This window comes from Amaranthus tricolor, chromosome 8 (assembly GCF_026212465.1).
Source record: "Amaranthus tricolor cultivar Red isolate AtriRed21 chromosome 8, ASM2621246v1, whole genome shotgun sequence".
NCBI classification, from domain to species: domain Eukaryota; kingdom Viridiplantae; phylum Streptophyta; class Magnoliopsida; order Caryophyllales; family Amaranthaceae; genus Amaranthus; species Amaranthus tricolor.
The window spans coordinates 15,827,492-15,843,736 of NC_080054.1; the positions used below are offsets into that span (position 1 = coordinate 15,827,492).

The window sequence follows — 16,245 nt, forward strand, 5'->3', positions numbered from 1 at the left end:
ATGTCTGAGGGTCACGCTTGTGCGTGATAAGATACAGACTTACGTAGTTCGCTTCAGCCGCACTCGGTCCCAACAGTTGCAGAATCATATCTTATTCTTTCTCGAGTCGAGGGACTCTTTGGTCGCGCTCTCTTTTATGAGTATGAGTTGTCGTTGTCCTTCCCTCCCCAGACCCTGTCCATAGTTTTCTATGGGCGGGATACACTGGATATGATGATGATGATGATCTCCTTGGCTTTATGAAGTGTGTTTCTCGTGTTTCCTCGATTATATGTTGGCATTCATAATATGTGATACCCTCAATTGAGCTTTAAAAAGGATTGATAGACTATTCATATCAACAAGGTGCATCTTTTTTTCACGAGAGCCCATTTGCTAAGAACTCCATAGTTAAGCGTGCTTGGTGGAGAGCAATCTTAGGATAGATGGCCTCATGGGAAGTTTTCTCAGACGCGCACGAGTAAGCCCAAAGTCCACTGAAAGGACTTATGTTGGTTTGTGGGGCCAGTCTACGGTCTCCATGGGTGGTTACCGGCAGTCTAATGGACCAGGGTGTTACAATATTATCAGACCAACTTTGTGACCTTGACTGATCATGTGTACAGTGCACCTAACAGGGGAAAAGATCCTGAAACTAAGGTCCAACAAAAACGTTATATTCCTAAGTGAGGGTGAGTGTGATACCCTGAATCGAGATTTAAAAAGGATTGATAGACTACTCATATCAACAAGGTGCATCTTCTTTTCATGGGAGCTCATTTTCTAAAAACTCTATAGTTAAGCATCCTTGGTGGGGAACAATATTAGGATGGATACCCTCTTGAGAAGTTTTCTAGGGCGCGCACGAGTGAGGCCAAAGTGTGCGAAAAGGACTTGTGTTGGTTTGTGGTGCCAGTCTATAGTCTCCATGGGTAGCCAGCGGCAGTCCGATGGACTGAAATGTAAACAATAAGTCTAACTAAACTTAACATGGCATCTGAGCCAATGGTTCCATCAGTATTTAAAAATAGTAGGTCCAATAAGAGTGGTGTTCTTACCCTAACTGATTACTTCCGCATGCGAACTTGACGTCTTTAATCTAAACTTAATAGGTATGCTTTATATCACATCGATCAAATAAAGATGATGTGCACACTTTATAAGTTATAGGAGTCGTTCTTCCCATTGCCATATGTTTTGAGATGATATCTACTTGACTTATGGAATGTGTACATCTCGCGTTTCCCTAATAATATAAGGAAAAATTGTTTCTAAAAAGCAACATTTTGGCCATCTGCAAATAAAGGGTCAACACTTCAGTTATTCAATAAAAATACAACCTTTAGTTCATTTTTGCAAATAAAGAGATATTTTACTGGTAACCGATTTTACATTTATTTCATATACCAAACCTTCCATAGTCGTGTATGTCATGACTTTATTTCAAAATTCACCATCTTCTTCAACTTTTATTCTTGCAAAAACACTACAAATGAAGTACCTTCTTTAACCCAAATTTTTCTGACCTTCCACATTCTTCAATGGCTGATCAACAAGAATTTTAGGGCAAATTTAATTTTCAGTAAAACATCACAACACAAGTAAGTTTTTATCTCTAAACTTTTTCAATTGATGTCTCATTACGATAATTGTTCGAATTTTCTTAGAAATTAGGTTTTACTCTTTTATGGTGAAATTTGGTTAAACACATTAGTAATTAGGATTTGTTTGTAATTGGGAACACCATGAATGAAAAGTTGTCTATTAAAATTTGGTATGGGGGTAAATTCAAGAAAACCAAAGGTGGTATTAGTTATGTTGGAGGATTTGGTAGAATAATGGAGGTAGATCCAGATGATTTGTCCATGAATTACTGGATGAGTTTAGCTAATAAGTGCAATGGAGATAGAGGGATACAAGGGCTTTTTTACTTGCTTCCAAGTTATATTTTAAAGGATGGCTTAAAGAAGATAGATGGAGAAAATGTTGTTGTTGAGTTACATAATGCAGTAATTCAGATGAGAGAGTGAATGTGTATGTGCTTCATAAATATCCAACTCCAGCACTCCCTGTAACTGATCTTAATAAAGGACCACTTGAAAATGCAACCCCACATAATAGACAATCCATTATTCAATCAAAGATACAGCCCAGTAATCAACCAAAGGTCTAGCCCAAAAAGTTAAACCCTAGAAGGAGTACTAATATACCATTGAGGAGAAGTCCTAGGAGTAATTTACCAGCAACCACAACTACCAAAAGGGCACTATTGCCTGATACTAATGCTGTAATGTAATGGGTCTAGTTTGAATTACAATGTACTACCATTAGTAGTTTTGCTCTAATGTAATGGGTCTGTTTTGAATTGTTTTGTTATGAAACAATGTACTAGTAGAATAATATTCTGTTTTGATTCGTTGTCAATGGTAAAACATTTTTTGTGGAATGGTGCTTTAAAACAATGAGATGTCAGAACAATATTCTGGCAGAAGGTTCATGTTAATTTGTGAAATAATTGTTTGATGGAAGAATCAAGAAACATAATCAACTAGTTTAATGGAAAAATAATTTAATTCATTCATTAATCAATTAGTTTACCGCATAGTTATTGCATCAAAAAATGCCCATCTAAACAAAGTGCAGCCCACAAAACTGTTGCATTTGACAAACAATGTTCATTTAAACAAAAGTACAACAACTACAAACTTCCTACTTTCACGGTTCCCCTACGATATGTACATTGCTGAAAATGATATGGCAAACATAGCCTATAAAACCAACAATGCAAAAAAAAAGTTGTTTTTCTCTAACACCAGCTTTTAGTAAACTCATCTTCAAGTCATCATGTTCTTTCTTCAAACCCGCCATTGCACTCTTGATCTCATCTTCCTTTGCATTAAATTTCCTCATCTTCTCATCCAATATGCCACATTGTGCCTCTAGATCTGCTAATTTCCCAAACATAACATCTGCATCATCTTAAAATTTGACTTCTTTTTCCTACTCCAAGAAGGAACAATCACCATTCTACATAACAAAATAACAACAAAACTAACACTTTATACAAGAACAACAACTAAAATACAAAAAATAATTAATTAACTTACTAACCAATTTAGGCAAGCGTAGAATTTCTCTTCTGCGTTTGGTCCCTTACAAACAGTTTTCAATTTAGCTTCCAATTTGTGATAGTCCCTCCGTTCTTTTAAGTTTGTCCACCTTATTATAACGGGTAGTTTCAAAAGTTTGTCCACTTTAAAATACTTTCCATTTTTTGGAAATCTTTTTTACCTAATATACTCTCATTTCTCTCTCACTCATTTATTTCTCTAGTATATTCACTCTCTCACTCCTTTTTTGTTCATTAAATTTTGTTTAAATTAATTTTCTCTCTCATACTTTCAATACAATCATTACTTTACACCACTATCTAATTATAATATTACCCACTACAATAAAAAATTCTTTTTTTCTTAATAAGTGTGAAAAACTCAAATTGGACAAACTTAAAAGAACGGAGGGAGTAACATTTAACGTTGCCTGAGTTTGCACTGTGTCCACGAGAAGAACCACACCTACTCATTTGAGCTTTAAGGAATACGGAGATTGAAGAGACAGAGAGAGAGAGAAATAAGTATGGAAAGAGATTGAATGAAGATTTAGAGGGAATATGAAAAATTTATTAGGTTAAGAAATTAATTTCTTTTTGAGAAAATTGTTAAAAAGTATCTAATAATTTTTTTTTTCTAAAAAGTATCTAATAAAAAAAGTTTTGTCAAAAAATACCTATTAAAATTTTTTCTTTTTCAAAGAGTACCAATTAACGTTTTCCTTCAGTTGACCGTCAAATATAACAGTTGACTGGTCAAAATCAAAAATTCTTCTTCCTCTCTTCAATTTCTTTTCTAATTTAATTTCGATTTTGAGTAAAACGTAAAGGAAGAAGACAATGGGGAAATTGAATTGGAAAAGAAATTGAAAGTGAGGAAGAATTTTTGATTTTGACCAGTCAACTGTTATATTTGACGGTCAACTGAAGGAAAACGTTAATTGGAACTCTTTAGAAAAGAAAAAATTTTATTAGGTCTTTTTTGACAAAACTTTTTTTATTAGGTACGTTTTAGAAAAAAAAATTTATTAGATATTTTTTGACACTTTTCTCTTTCTTTTTTTTAAATTACTATAGTTAACCGGTCACTATAGGTTTGCTCTGCCGTAAATCTCTTTATTTGCAAAAATGAACAAAAGGTTGTAGTTTTATTGAATAAATAAAACGGTAACCATTTATTTGCAGATGGCTAAAAGATTGGCTTTTTAAAAACAATTTTCCAATAATGTAATACATTCACAATAATTCCAGCTAAAGGTTTTCAAAACCAACCCCGATAACCCGATATTTACCCAACCTTAAAACCAAACTCACTTTAAAATAAATTTTAAATAATATAAAAATTAATATAGGCACAAAATCGAATTTTAAACCAACTCAACACATGTGACATTATGAACTGACATTATGAAGTGAAAGAAGAATTGATAGTAAGAGTAAAATGGAAGGAGATTGATGGGTGGGGGGTGAAATTCGTAATTACGATCCGGGGGATGGAAGGAGTTTCCGGATCAGAGACAGGGGACACCAATGAATCCTCATACCCGACAACAGACTTTAAAACCACCCACCTCACTCTCAATCACACTTCACACATTCACCCACCCGTTTTGAGTAGTAAAGTCTAAAGATAACCTCTTCATCTCTCCAATCTAAATCTAAATCCATGGGCCCATTTTATTTTATGACTTATTACCTTCTTCCCCTACTTTTCTTCCCTATTTCTGCTTGTTGAGTTGCCCCACCTTTTTCTCTCTCTCTCTCTCTCTTTCTTTTCATTTTCTTTTGAGCTGTTTTTCAGTTTCTCATTCAAACTTATCCTCATGCTTGGTCATTTTATAAATAATAAAAACATTAGAGAATAAATTATTGAATCCAGAAATTGGAGTAATTCCTTTATCTCTTCAATTTAGTTGTAATATTTGTTTTTCACGCAATTTTATATACTAATTTAATTTTTAATAATTCTAATATGTATTATAAAAATTTGATATTAATAATCTTTGTAATGAGACGAGTCAAACAAAATCTCACTTGACTATACTTTAACTTATAGATTAAAAATTAATCACAAATTAAGAGTGATGAATGAATAGTGTTATTTTTTCCAATATTACGACTAATTTGAAACGAAGCAAGTATTATTTTATTTGAAGTAAGGTTTTGTGTTTTTTTTCACCTAATACATACTTTTTACCTCTCGATCTACTTGGGCCTTTAAAAATAAAAAATTGAATTGGAAATAAATTTTAGAGAATACTTATTATATAGAAGTACTAAAGTAACATCTCCTATTTAAGTTGTCAAATTTTTTATTTTAGTATATTTCAATGAATTTAGCTTATTTTAATTTTTGGATACGACTTGTCACTCTTATTCATTATATTCTACCTCTTTATTTTTTTTAAATGTCTCAAACCCAACTTAGTTTGTTTATCATTTTATGGTATTTTACATATTATAACTATTAAACGAAAAAAAAAAACATAATCATGTAAAATTTTATTTTATTCGTTTTGACGCATATTTTTATACTATCTAATTTTTACAGCTATATATAACCGTAGATAAAAATATTTTGACAAATGCTGCATGAATACTATCTGGTGCCAGTAAAAAAAACCGGAGGACTAATATTTGTTTCGTCTTCCTCTCCGATCACCATATAAAAATATAACTTTTTCATAATTATAATCTTTTTTAATTTCATCCACCATAATTTATCTTTATTATCAAATACTATATTACTTATCTTTTTCTTGAAAAACAACTCATTTTATGTATTAACTAATAGAATATTATTAGGCTTTTATTTCTGTTAAGTATCATGGGAGAAGGATATGTTAAAGATAAAGTAAAAATTTCAAATGTCAAGTTTTGGTAAGTTTAGTTTAGTTTAAATGAATTAATTCTATCAGTTAATAGACATCCTATGTAGCATCCTATCAATATTATAAAAAAAAATTTAAAGTTCAAAAATATATATATATATATATATATATATATATATATATATATATATATATATATATATATATATATATATATATATATTTATTGATTCTTGATATGAAAAAGTTATAAATTGTCATTATAAAGATCACATAAAGTCAAAATAATTTTAGTATAAATATGAAGTCAACATATAAAAGATGAAAATTATATGCTTTTTATTTGAATTGTAGTGTGAGAGTGGAATCTTTAATCAATAACTCCATAATACGTTTACATGAAATCATGTCTTATTTATTGGAGAAAAAATTCTAATTAATTAACCGTAATTTGTAAATTATTATAAAAAGATAAAAAAAATAATATTAAAATAAATAAAATTCAAAAACATAAATTAAAATAATAAAACTTTCATCCTATCACATTATACCATATAAAAATGATTTATTAACCTCACAAATAGCCATTATTTACTAAGAGTTTCTCTTATTAAAGTATATACAATTTTATATTGCATTCTTTATTGTCAGTAGCTTGAATGATGTGACATTTCAATGTACCCATATGTTACAAGACAAAAATATATACTAAAATATATACTATATAGTTTAGTAACTTATAGTTTTTCTGTTTCAAATTACTTGTAATATTTGTTTTTTTATATCGTTTAATGTACTACTTAATCTTTAATATTTCAAATTATGTATAATAAAAAATTATAAAAATTAGATACTAATAGTCTTTGCATTGAGACGAATCAAACAAGATTTTACTTGACTATATTTTAACTTATAGATAAAAAAACTAATCGCAAATTAAGAGTTACAAATAAATAGTGTAATAATCTTAAATATTGCAAGTAATTTAGAACGAAAGAAATATACAAGATGTTATCCAAAACCCATAACATGATAATTAGAAGGGTAATGATATGTACAACTTTTAGTGTTGAATATGAAAAGTTAAAAGTAGAAATTTGGTAAAAAAAAATAAATAAATACTAATTACATAGTTATATATGTAATCCAAACGAAAATTATAATATTTGACGAAAATTATAAATCATACTCCATATTTTGTGAAAAATTAAGTATTAATTACTATATCAATTGTGTGATTTCCATTGAAATTCACGGCTAGGACCGTATATATTATTGACCTAAGTCCATTTAAGTTGAGTTTCTTTTCCCTAAGTCAATCCTAAACTTTGCTTCATCCATTTTTATTAGTTACTTCGTTTTTTTTGTTCTCGTTTAATTTTTGCACAATTTTCAAAACAAATTTAAAATTTTAATATCTCTAAATACGCGTAATAAAAAATAAAAAAAGTACATAATAAAATAGTATACATTAAGACAAATTTAATGGAATCTCAAATTGATATATTTTATCTTCTAAATATGTGTCAAAAACATTAATTAATTTTTTTTTAAAGGTGAAAGAAGTTGAAGTTTATAATAAAAAGTGAGTCTTGTATTTAAGACTTTCAATTGAAGAAAGAACTTGCATTTTTGAGTTGTAATAGCTTTCCAAGAAGGTTTATACTTGTAATGTAATTATGTTCATTTGTTCAGCAAAACAAGAATTGTAAGTGTCAAGCGTAATACTTGAACAATCAAACAGAAGAAATCATTAAAGAAAGAGAACAACTCCCAACCCATTATTATTATTAACCAAAGACCCCAAAACAAGGTACAAATGTCACATGACAATTGTCATCATCCAATGACTTGCTCTAATGCCAAAAATTCATAATCAATATCCTCTATTTCTAAATCACCACAAAAATATAAAAAATAATATTAAAATAAATAAAATTAAAAAAAATAAATTAAAATAATAAAACTCTCACCCTATCACATCTAATCACATAAAGGTGATTTATTAACCTCACAAATAACCGTTATTTACTAAAACCTTCTCCTCTAATGCTATTCGCATACTTCCTTTGATAGTTATATTGATTTTTACAGTTTTTTCAAATATATTCAAGTCTTAAATCTATAAATTAATTCTAAAAAATTATATTAAAATACGATACACCGACACGCGTCTAATAAGATTTCACATTGATTTTTTTTTATTTTTATATATCCTTGAAAAATAATGTTAATACTCCCTCTATTTTTAGTTGTACTTTCCCATTTACTTTTTGCATAGATCCAATGTAAATTTGAAAATCAAATAATTTTAATTGTTAGATTTTAAAAATTTTTAAAAGTTGATATCTTGAAAATCAGCTACTCTTGTAAGAGAACGTCCTTTAAAGAGACGACCTTAAAATAAGAAGTCCATATTCTTATTTTCTCTTTAATTTGTATTAATTGGACTACTTAGCCCATATATTTAATGCGTCTTTCGTAGAGACCGTTCCTCACAACAATTTGTGCTAGACAATTTATATTGAAACGAGTTTATCAATATCTCACATAAATATGTTTTTTCATATGATGTAAAATTATAGTCAAAATTTAATACTAAAATTCATAAGTGTAATTTAAAAAGAATATATAAAAACAGAAGATTACGTTCCAATCGTAACCTTCTAAAAGAATGAAGAAAGTATTAATTTAGTTTACTAGTAAATGACTAACCAATTTATTGCTTAGCTAGAACAATATTTCATGACCTAAATTTAACAATTAATTTTTTGTCGGCTTTTACTAATTGTTTAATAAACAATTACTAAGTATTTTAAGTGGCATATCTCCAAATTACTATATTTTCACCTTTAAATGTAACTTACATTATCAATCCTTAACTTATTCATAAATTTAATCTCTTTCTTCATTTTATCAACACATGTCTCAATCATTTATTTTTATTTGTTGTACCCATTTTAATAAACTTTTTAAACCAATAAAAAATATTTACAAAATCAAAAAAAAATTATTCAATAATAAAGAAAATAGGAGTATTTTTTTTCAAAATTTTTTTTGACCTATTCGATCAACCTAATCCCACTGAACCAAAAATAACTCAAATGAAAAAAAACATATTTAAAACCCCTATACCTAACCGTTTTGACATTCTACGGTTATTATTTCATGGAAGAAAATGATTCATATTCAATTGGATTATTGGTAAAAGTGCTTATTTGGATTATCGAATCGATTTTCAGTCGTGTGTTTTAAGTCGATTTAAAATCAAGTCTTATATCCTTATTGATTTTTACATAATTTAAATTCATTTTAAGTCATATAAAATTAATATTGGATAAAAATCAAATTATCAGGTTTATTTAAAAAACTAGTACAGTAGGGGAAGGCAGAGAGCTAGCTAAATGACAAACTATGCTAAAAGCTAGACTAGTACAGAAGTTGGTGCCTCAAATATACAGAGTACCCCCATACACTACTAGTCACAATTTACTACTGAACTCATCAGATTAACAAGCTGCCTTCTTCCAATACATTGAAAAAAAGTGTACAAGTCAAGATGCATTTGCTTAATCTGATCCAACTTTTTGTCTACTAAAATTTTTGTAAGTTTGGATGAGTTCTCTAAAATCCAAGAGAAGGAGATGCAAATGATCATTGATACATACAGTTACAGAAACACAATACACTCGAAACCATTTAAAAGGGTCGAGTTATCAACATCTGTTCTAAGTCCGTCTTTAATTTAAAAAACAGAGAAGCGTGTCTTAAACAGGCCGCAAAAAGACTGCTTTCGAAACGAATTTTTCCATAATATCAAGAAATTAATATCGCATAATTGAATCCCCCTTTCATTTTCCTCGTACCTTGCAAAGATCGCTCTTCGGACAGTTAGTTACATTGTAGGAACGAATGTTGGACTAGCATGAGCGGCTGAGGCAAGGATATCATCGCAAAGACTAGCCCCCTCGAGGGTTTTTCTAGTCTCGCCCCTCAAACTGCCTGCCGAGCTGCTATTGGAAAGCGAAACGAAAGTAGACCGTTGCAGGACTCCGGTTGGGGATGACCCGAGCTGAGGGCTTCCATCGCCTTCATCACCCTTGAGATTTAGGGTTGATGTTACATTGCTTGTGTTATTTAGAACCTCGCCCAAAGGTCCTCCCATTGAATTTTCCCATCTGACGGGTATCCACGCATTTTGCTTCACGCCTGTCTCGCTCACATTGGTTCCGACCCCCAAACCCATTTCAGACGGCTCAAGCTCACAGGACAACCTCAGTGGTGAAACCATTATTTTGTCTTGATTGGGTGAGGACGATGATGAGAAGTCCGTAGTTGACATGGGAATCGACATTGAGAGCTGAGTCAAGTCGGATTTTAGGTCTTCAGGCCAGGGGATGCCTGAACGGTTAGCACTTTCCTTGGTCCAGACGTCCATGAAATGTCGGAGTGGGAATTGGTCTTGGGCTTGCTGAGCATTGAACTCCAAGACAGATGAATTGTAGTCTTTACAGCTCAAATAGGCATTCTTCTGTGTAGGATTCAGGAGTGAATCACTAGAAACAAGTCCAAATTCGGAATGTGAGGATTCATCCAAGGGGATATGTTGTTTCGCAACGGAAAATTGGCTGTCATTGGTTTTCAAATTCATGGTAGTAGGCATCACCGAGATTCCCTGCTCATCATGGAAGCTGTCCGCACACAAATAGTTAGTAATTACTCCTCAAATAACCAATCTTTATACAAAATATATACCCCATTATTATTTTTTTAATGGATTACAGGATATGCTACAGGAAGAGGAGGGGACTAGGTGAGAATCAAATCCAAGACCTTTGCCTGAAAAAGTGATACTTGCTCTGATTAGTATAACATATACACCATCAATTAATTGTTTAAATTACTAATGTAACACCAACACAATAATTAGATCAGTGTAACATAATTCGCTAGCTAATTCGCTTTTTGAGTTTGTGATTCGCTTAAGTTTGCCCAAGAATAGCCCAATACTGATCATAATTTGCATTTTTCAATTTGCGAATCAACTAGAGATTAGAAGATCATGTGACACTAAATAGGATCATCTCTATTTGTACACATAACCTTAAAAAGATGCTTAAATTTGATGAAGGGAGGAACGGGTACTGAACAATCGGATTGCACACCACAAGGCATCAAAAGAAGAAAAATCAAGTCCATCGCCAAAATCTTTCCTAGAAGGGAATCTTGAGGGCTATTTACTACAACTGTAGTCACTTTTCAGGAAAGTGACCATGGGAAAAAGGGGTCTACCTTACAAGTGAAAGTAAAAGGGGGTGAAAAAAGCTATATGAGTATATGCATTATCGAATCCAGATCATTATAATCATAAAAGTCGAGATGTCTCACCGGTTAATAGAGTCAGCAGAAGCATTGGTGGCACCAGTTGGCTGTAAGCCTTTGATTTGATGCTGATGTGCTATAGTGACACTGTTGGAGGCACCGCCATTGGATGTTACCAGCGATGACATAGAAGTAGACATCGCTGGAACCACCTTCGTGCTAGTGGGTCCAGAGGCAGCTTGGCCGGTGAGGCCTTCCACAGGCTTTCTTGAACGATGGCGACCTCTGTTTATATGTCTTTCACAATACTTCTGGTCCGGAACTGCGTCCCTTGAGCACCGCCATTTCTTTCCATCTGTTCGACGACACCTCCCTGGCTCAGGATCAGTGCTGCCGGAATATCCTAGATGGAAAGGTCCCCATCCATCTACATTTCTCATAACAAAGAGAACAAATAACAGTTAATATAGAAGAGTCAAAGTTAAAACCAAAAGTAATGAAGAATACACAATGAACATCAAACATTGTCCTACAAAGCCTTCATTTTTAGTTTTAACCAATCACTTGAACCTATGAAGGAGGCAAAACTAGAAAAACAGACAAAAATGAAGTATTAGTTTTCAAGTTGTTGATTTTTCAATCATAACTATAATAGATTACCAGGGCTCAATAAGGAAACAACATCTTAGTTAGTGTTATTGCTAACAAGTGTAAGGTTGCATATATCCGACCTTTAAACTACGCTCTAAATGGGGACCATTTAATGACATCGGGTAATGTAATGTTGTTACTGTAATAGTTTGGTAAGCTCGAAAAATTCAAAGCTTAGATAAATAGAGCATAGCAACAATCATCTAATAGAATATATAACATATACTCCGACATTATCGAACAATGTAAACCTAATTGAAGCATAAGAAATTGAAATCAATGTCAAATACCCAACAACCCCAAAAAGTTGAACAAGATCCCACCGGTCTAATCAGTCCAATTCAAAAACTAAAACAGTCAAATTTGAGACATTACTATCTAAAAAGTGTAGGAAAGGTAAAAAAAAAGACTTACATGAATGGGCAGAATAAGATCCAATAGAGAAGCCAGGAAACCCAGAAGAGCTTAAAGCTTTTCTAATTGGAATAAGCAAATTAGCTGGAACTGGAATATTTGCAGTCAAATACTTGTAAATCATAGCCTGATGTTCTAACTCAATCCATTGAGCTGGTGTGAAAGGTCCTCTGATTCCTGTAAAAGATCCATGCATGCTTCCGTTCAAGTTCCCAGAATTAAAACCTGAGTAGAGGGAATTAAATGGGGTCCATAATTTACAAAAATGTAACACCAGTTTCACAAATATCTATTCTATTTTTCAGAGAAAATAGGAATTAAATGGGAAAAATAATAAATTTTTCTAAGTAGAATTGAAAAAATTGGCAGACATTTAAGAATGAAGCAGCCACAGGGCATTAAAATTTGCAAATTTTACCCGAATGGAAGAGACATGATAGAGTGAAGAGTGATGGATGGGAAAGACAGGAACAACTAATCCAAATATTTTGCCTCAATTAATTAATATTATTACTAATTTACTATAATTGTTTCCCTTTTTGTTAATTGAAAATTAATTGAAGATTAGAGGATAGTAATTATTACCAAATAAGTTGCTATATTTATCAAAAAATATTAATCAGGATGCTAAAAAAGAAAAGAAAAATATTCATATAAACTGTACATTGACAAGACCAACAAAAGATTGAAAAGACCCCTTCAAGCTGTAATCTTTACCAATAAAAACTAAAAAAATAAATTACCTTAATACCGACATGTTGCTAATTAAAGAAACCCAACTCGCAAAATGAAGATCAAAACAACCAAAAAAGGAAATTTCACCCAGAAAATTTAAATTAAACTAAATCTAGGTGTACAAATTAAAGAGGATTAATTTCAAAATAACAACAAAAACATACCAGTGTAATTTCTGGTATAAGTAACAGTAGAAGAAGGATTTTGCTGGTAGTAAGACAAGACAAGATTTTGAGCATTTTTATCAGCAATTAATCCCACATCTTTAGCAGTAAGATAGTTAACTTGGGGTTTATTCAAAGAAAAGCTTAGCATTTGCTGTTTAGGGAGGTCATTATCAGATCTGAAACCAAAATCTTCAGCTCTTTTCACCATTTTTGAAGTCCTATTTTCTTCATCACTAAATGGGTCGGATCTTTCTTGTTTAATTAACCCAGATCCATTATTACACTTGGGTTTTCCTTCAAGTATTTGTGGTTGCTCTGAACAAGAAGACCCATTTTGACCCACTACCAAACCTTCTACACCCACCAACCCAAACTCCATTTCCTAAAGAGAATGAATCTAAGTAAAAAGGTAGAGAAAATAGAGGTTGAGTTCATGAGAAAAGGAAAATGAAAAAACAAAAAAAAAGAATTTTTATGTTGGGGATTGAAGAGGGAGGAGGATGAAGATGGAAGAAAATGGGAGGCGCATCTTATGGGGTTGGGGAAGGGAAGAAAAGGGTAATTGGATTTTTAAAAAAGGAGTGATTTTGTTAAGGAAAAATAAGAGTTGAGAAATGGAGTGTGTTGAAACTTGAAACTTGAAACTTGAAACCAAGGGATTTGGACAAGGTAATGCCCAAAATGACAATTCCAAAGCTTGAGACATGGCATATGCATCTCAATAAAACCTTATCTAATTTTGGGAATAAAGAAAAAGAAAAAGAAAAAGAAAAAAAAATTCATTATTTTTTGATGTGTATCTTTTCATTTTGTTAAAATTTTTTGTACATGAACGATTATTTTAAATTTTACCCTTCATTCAAATTGATATTGCTACATTTGTATTGCATTATAGCTAAGTAGACATTTAAGATATTGAAAGTAGTTATTAAGGATACGATAAGTAACCATTAAGGATAATATAAATAGACATTAAAAATATAATAAGTATGCATTAATCTTTAATGAGATGGGTTTGAGATAAATCTACAATCTCTCAAGAAACTAGATGATATTCAAAAGTAGCAAATGGTTATTGAAAAGAGAAAAAAAAATTTGAAAGATTTGAGTTTTTGGTTTTTCTTACGTGGTAGATAAATATTTTGTTTAATCAGTGGGTTAATCTGAAACTTTTAATTTTTTCACTTGATAAACAAATGGTTAAAGCTTTGTTACGTTTATGTTATTATTATACATCATAACGATTTTTTTTTTCATTTAAGGGATATTTTTTTGAGAATCTATTCAAAATAAGTACTTAATTTAATTTCAAACCTAACATTTTATCTTCCACATAAAAAAAGTTGAAAGTTCGGGGTCACAATACGAATTCAAAAAAATCCATCTACCACGTGGAAAAGTCAACAACTTAGGGTTACCAACATCAACATAGAATAACAATTAACAAATACTACTAATAAATATGATGATAAAATAATACACTATCCGTTCTTTTTTATTCTTTCCATTTATCTTTTGCACAGTTTTTAAAGTAACTTTTGAGCTTTTATATCTCTATATAAGCATCATAAAAAATTATAAAAATATATAATAAAAGAGTATATATCAAAACGAATCTAAAGATATCTCGCATGGATATATATTATCTTCTATATACTTCTTCCGTTCCATAATACTCGCTACATTTCAATAGTAACACTATTCATCTTCAATCTTGTTTAGGTAATTTCAACTCATGCATAAGAAATAATATAGTCATATGAGATCTTGTTTTTTTCGTTTTAGAATCTAGTTTTTTAATATGTAGTTTTTATAAATTTTCGTTCGTGAAAATAAAGATATTTAATATTAAAATATATATTGAATTGTGTGAAAAAAATATAGCAAGAATTGGGTAACAGAGGAAGTATGTTTCAAAACATCAATCAAATTCCTTTTTCCTTAAAGTGGAATATTCTTAATGAGGAAAACATTAAAAAATATAGGATATAATGAAGTCGTGGGTTCATTTTCAAAAAGAAGGCGTGGAAAAATTTAAAGAAATATCTCAAATAAAAAAATAGTTATTTCAATGAGACGAAAAAAAATACATTACTATTATTGGTTATTTAAAGGAATACTAAAAGCTCGTTTACTCATAGAAAAATTAATATTAATGATTGATTACCCAAAAATAAAGATAAAAGTAGATCGAACTTACACATAAAAAGTCTAAGCAGAGTGGGCTTATTTATGGTAAGACTACATTTTGAGATGAGCAACCAGGACACATCACAACTTGGCAGGCACAGAAATATCCCGGCACCACACTATAGCCATGGTTAGTCAAAGGCCAAACGGCCGAAACCTATCTCACCCGAAAAAAGAATATGCCTTACCCTTGCTTCATACTTTAGGCTGCCTTTGCGTTTAGCATAATTATATGAAAATATTATACTTCTATCATACTTCTATGTTTCATCAAAGATAAAAATAAAATGGATAGCATGTTTTTTTATTCTACTTCTAATTTGTAATATCTATTGTAGTATTTTTTTTTTTTTTTTTTGGAAAATAGTACTCTAAGATGTTGTCTGGAATAAAATAACTGATTTCAGGTGTAATTTTTATGATATAAACGTAAAGGAGATAAAACAAGGGAGATAAAAGTTTTTGGAGGTAATAGGATATTTAATTTGGCATATTAACAGGTAAATTAATTGAAGATGCGACTAAAGAGTCTCTGGATCGGCTCGAGAAAGACTTCAAATAAAAGTAAAGTAAAGCAAAACAAAACAAGATAAGACAAAAAAATCTGACAAGGCAATATAAGATAAAAATTAAGGCTAATAATATGACCAAAGCAATATAAAAATAATCTAAAACGCCAAAACAATAAACAAGACATAAATAGATGTAGGTGTGGATGACCATCAAACGTTTAGAACACAAATACAACCTCCCTAACAAATGCAATTAGCTTATATCACTTCCAATTTGCTTCTCACACATTTTTTAAATCTTACGTAACTTCTCTTTCATGTAATACTTATCACCA

At 30.8% G+C, this 16,245-nt stretch overlaps 1 protein-coding gene across 2 annotated transcripts; it reads right to left on the minus strand.

Annotated features, from left to right (window-relative positions):
* Positions 1–9,174: 9,174 nt before the first annotated feature.
* LOC130821004 (growth-regulating factor 1) lies at positions 9,175–13,904 on the minus strand. 2 transcript variants are annotated; one of them, XM_057686596.1, is made up of 4 exons: positions 13,206–13,904; positions 12,307–12,483; positions 11,308–11,668; positions 9,175–10,610 (listed from the first exon to the last, which is right to left on the minus strand). In XM_057686596.1, exons 1-4 carry the CDS (start codon positions 13,585–13,587, stop codon positions 9,815–9,817), a joined length of 1,716 nt encoding a protein of 571 aa, XP_057542579.1. In that variant the 5' UTR covers positions 13,588–13,904; the 3' UTR covers positions 9,175–9,814. The 2 variants fall into 2 exon arrangements, with proteins under 2 accessions (XP_057542579.1, XP_057542578.1); XM_057686595.1 differs by having other exon boundaries at positions 9,179–10,610; positions 12,307–12,531.
* Between the last annotated feature and the right edge of the window lie 2,341 nt (positions 13,905–16,245).